At 36.3% G+C, this 3,795-nt stretch overlaps 1 protein-coding gene and 1 long non-coding RNA gene across 2 annotated transcripts; one reads left to right on the forward strand and one right to left on the reverse strand.

Moving 5' to 3' along the window:
- On the forward strand, positions 1-1,810 carry LOC104787464 (F-box/kelch-repeat protein At1g57790). Its single transcript, XM_087450675.1, has 2 exons — positions 1-172; positions 458-1,810. The coding sequence occupies exon 2, from the start codon at positions 465-467 to the stop codon at positions 1,554-1,556; it is 1,092 nt and encodes a 363-aa protein (XP_087306801.1). The 5' UTR covers positions 1-172; positions 458-464; the 3' UTR covers positions 1,557-1,810.
- Positions 1,811-2,560: 750 nt separating this feature from the next.
- LOC147944254 (uncharacterized) lies at positions 2,561-3,795 on the reverse strand. The gene is made up of 4 exons (XR_015598033.1): positions 3,659-3,795; positions 3,408-3,562; positions 3,235-3,307; positions 2,561-2,786 (listed from the first exon to the last, which is right to left on the reverse strand). It is a non-coding gene; the product is annotated as an uncharacterized LOC147944254 (long non-coding RNA).

The raw sequence follows: 3,795 nt of genomic DNA on the forward strand, positions 1-3,795 counted from the left end.
AATAAACTCTAAAACCGAAAAAAAATTCGGAACGGATTGGAATGTCCAAATACATAATAAATATTTTTTTTGGATAAATCTGTAAATGAAAGGAATAATAAATTGCATTATCTTGTCAGTTGTCACCACCCAAACGCAAGAAGTACAAGCAGGAGCAGTAAAGTGTAGATTCGTAAGTTTTCTTTCGCTCTCCTCTGTATCTTTTGGTTTCAATTTTCATGTTCTGTTTTTTCTTTTTTTTTTTTAATTGTATCTGATTTGGGGATAAAACCGAAAGCTTTATTATGTTCTTGATCATCATCATCATCAGTGGCAATTTGGAAAACCAAGTTTCGTAATCCAGATTCTTGAATTCAATATTGGGGGGGGGGGCTCTATGAACCGAAACCAGTTAAAGTTTTAGTCTTTTTCTTAAACTGATTTTAGATTTTGGATCTTGTTTATGAACAATTCTCAGACCCAACATGAGCGTGAAAAACAATGAAGGGTCCAAGAACATGGAGTGTACAAAAGAAAAGGCTGATAATCAAATATGGAGATACCTTCCTTTGGAGCTTCTAAGCTCAGTAATGACTTATCTTGAAATCAAAGATAACGTAAGAGCTTCTGTTGTATGCAAATCGTGGTATGAAGCCGCAGTTTCGGTTAGGGTCATAGACCAATCACCTTGGCTCATGTGCTTCCCTCAAACCAAAAACACTTACGAGTTTTATGATCCATCAAACGGCAAGAAATATGCAAGGGAGCTTCCTAAATCATTAGTTGGCTCTATTGTTCGTTACTCTAAAGATGGTTGGGTACTTATGAGCAAAGAGGATTCATCAGACTTTGTCTTGTTCAATCCGTTTAGTATTGATCTTGTGGTCTTGCCTGATCTTCAGCTGTGGAATTATTATCAGTTAGTGGGTTTCTCTTGTGCTCCTATATCGAGTCAGTGTGTTGTGTTTACGATCAAGGATTATGATCCAGGCCATGTCACTATCCGCACTTGGAGCCCCGGTCAAACGATGTGGACTTCAATGCAGGTTGAGTCTCAATTTCTTGATGTTGAAAATAACAAAGTTGTCTTCTCAAATGGTTTGTTTTACTGTCTCAACCGAACAAACTGTCTTGCGGTTTTTGATCCGTCTTTACGCACATGGAATGTTCTTGATGTACTGCCACCTAGATGTCCTGATGAGGAGAGTTGGAATGGAGTAAGGTTCATGGTGGGTTATAAAGGAGACATATTTGTGATATGTACATATGAAAACAAGGATCCTTTGGTGTTTCAACTCGATCTTGCAAGAGGTACTTGGGAAAAGAATGATACACTTGGTAGCTTAACTATTTTTGTGAGTAGTATGTCATGTGAATCGAGAACTTATGTCAACAAGGGGATGTTAAGGAATAGCGTCTACTTCCCTAAGTTAAGTCACGGTGAGAAACGTTGTGTGGCGTATTCGGTTCATGAAAGGAGATACCACCCACGTGAGCATAATCTTGATTGGGGAAACCAGCTTTCTTCTAATGACTTTTGGATTGAGCCTCCCAAGAACGTTTTTGAGCTGATTTAAAAGTATTTTGGCAATGTTTGTATGGAGTAATCATTAGTTTGATCTTGGCACATCTTATATGATGAGAGATTGGAAAAAGAGCTGTTTGGATAGGCTTTCTTAAACAAATTTGAGATGTGAGGTGAATCAATATTTATCTACATGTTGTATCTATATTTTAGTGGGATTATTATGGATTAGTATGAATATTTTAGATTTGCCACTTTTGGTCACTTTAAAATCTATATATTTGTGAATCTTTTTTTTTGTTGAAATACATACTTCATAACAAATACTAAACTCTACAAAAAAAAAAAAGAACAAAAAAAACTAACACATAATGTGTAAAATTATGTTTTAAAATCTTGAAAATTAGCAAATCCATATGATTTTAGCAAAAATGACAAATGCCACTACGAAATGTGTTCTTTCATAATTAACTCATATTTTAGTTGGTTAGCTTCCATATTGTATTCGAATGTTTTTAATTACTTGTTCTTTGAAAAGATTTATAAATGGGGGAAATTATAAAAAGAAATAAAGCATATAACTGGTTTACCTATATAAGTCTCACACTATATAAATTCTGAATTAAAAATTCAACAGATCTTAATGAAAGAAATTAAAAAAAAATTTACTCTAGAGAAGAGATATAAAAACTGCTATAAATTTTAATAAAAAGCTAAAAAAATTATATAAATACACTAAGAATTGGAATATAGACCAGTTTTCATTCGCCTCAAAAAATTATTTTAAATTTAATTTAGAAGTTGTGTCCTTAATATTAAAACTTGCAGTTTCTACACCTGATTATGTATACTTTTTTTTTCTTTTCTTGGTTTCTTTGTTTGGAGGTTGTGCTTAGAATTTTGAGATGGGAAACCATCTAATTCACTCCTCAAACTTTGTAAAAATTTCTGAGGATGAATGAAACAACCCGACCCCTTTTTTTTTACTTTTTAATAATTAATTACAAGATATAATTAAGTATCCCATACTACTTAATTAAACAAACCAACCCACACATGGTAACCAACCAATAATAAACCAACATCCAATTACATGCACAGCGGTAATATATCAATAATACAAAACCAATACAATAACACCTCTATCCATTCTATCCAGCAACCTAACATATCTCTATCCAAGGTTCCATCCTAAACAATATAACAAAGACCAACAACACACAAACGAGACCCTAGATCATCCTCCTCCTCATCGCCATGATTCCACGTCACATACCTTTACCTTCACACCACAAACAACAATTGAGATGCGTAAGTATTATCACAAATACTTAGTGAGGCAATCCTCCCATCTACTGGGCTATACACACAAGCCACTGAGAAACCAATGCTTAACAAATAACAACCAAACACAAACAAACCAGGAAATCACATAACAAGCAACTTGGTGTCGACCGACACTGGCCAAACATGGTGTCGATCGACACTCCCTTCGCAGACGCGAACTGCACAAATCCGAACGACGAACCTCCGTTTCCTATCATCTCCAATCCGTTCCAACCTCACCCAAAACCTTCAGGAACCTATAAGAACCATAACACAACCACCACAAGCAAGAACAACACCACTAACACAACCAACCAAGCAAGAACAACACCACAAAGCACCACCAATCAAGCAAGAACAACAAAGGATTCTCAGGCTTAGATAAGCCATGGTCATGCACTCACCTTATCAACTGATTATAACAACAAATACAACCAGTTGAGACCCTCCTAACGTCTGAAACAGCCCAGAAACGCCCTACAACAAGCCACACAACCAAAAACGACTTATAACAAAACTGGACAGAAACATCAGAAAAGAACAGTCTCAAAGACGAAACCCTAAAATATAAACCAACCGTTAACTATCAAATCGCTCCGGTGAAAAGCTACCCCTAGACGTCACGACGCTTCCCTCAAAATTTCCGCACGATCAGGCACCACACGAGACCACGATCTCAGTTACAATCTCCGATGGTCCCAACTCGCGTCTGAGAAAACGTGTCTCACGAAACTGCCAATAACTCATCGAGTTTAAATCCAAATCTACTTCTGTAAAAAGGCGAATGACGATGAAAGACTTGGGAATAAACCTACCAAATTTCATTACCTTTGAGAACGATTTGATATGCCGAAACTGTTTCCTCCCAAACCCTAACGATTCTGATCTTTCTCCTTTAATCTCCTTCACACCACAATAGGCTCTCTCCTCTCTCTTTATCTCTGAAAACGGCGACAAGACACCCT

Source organism: Camelina sativa, chromosome 5 (genome assembly GCF_030686135.1).
Source record: "Camelina sativa cultivar CO46 ecotype springtype chromosome 5, ASM3068613v1".
Classification (NCBI taxonomy): domain Eukaryota; kingdom Viridiplantae; phylum Streptophyta; class Magnoliopsida; order Brassicales; family Brassicaceae; genus Camelina; species Camelina sativa.

Excerpts from the sequence above, each read along its gene's own strand:
- LOC104787464 (XM_087450675.1), top strand. The coding sequence starts at position 465 with ATGAGCGTGAAAAACAATGAAGGGTCCAAGAACATGGAGTGTACAAAA.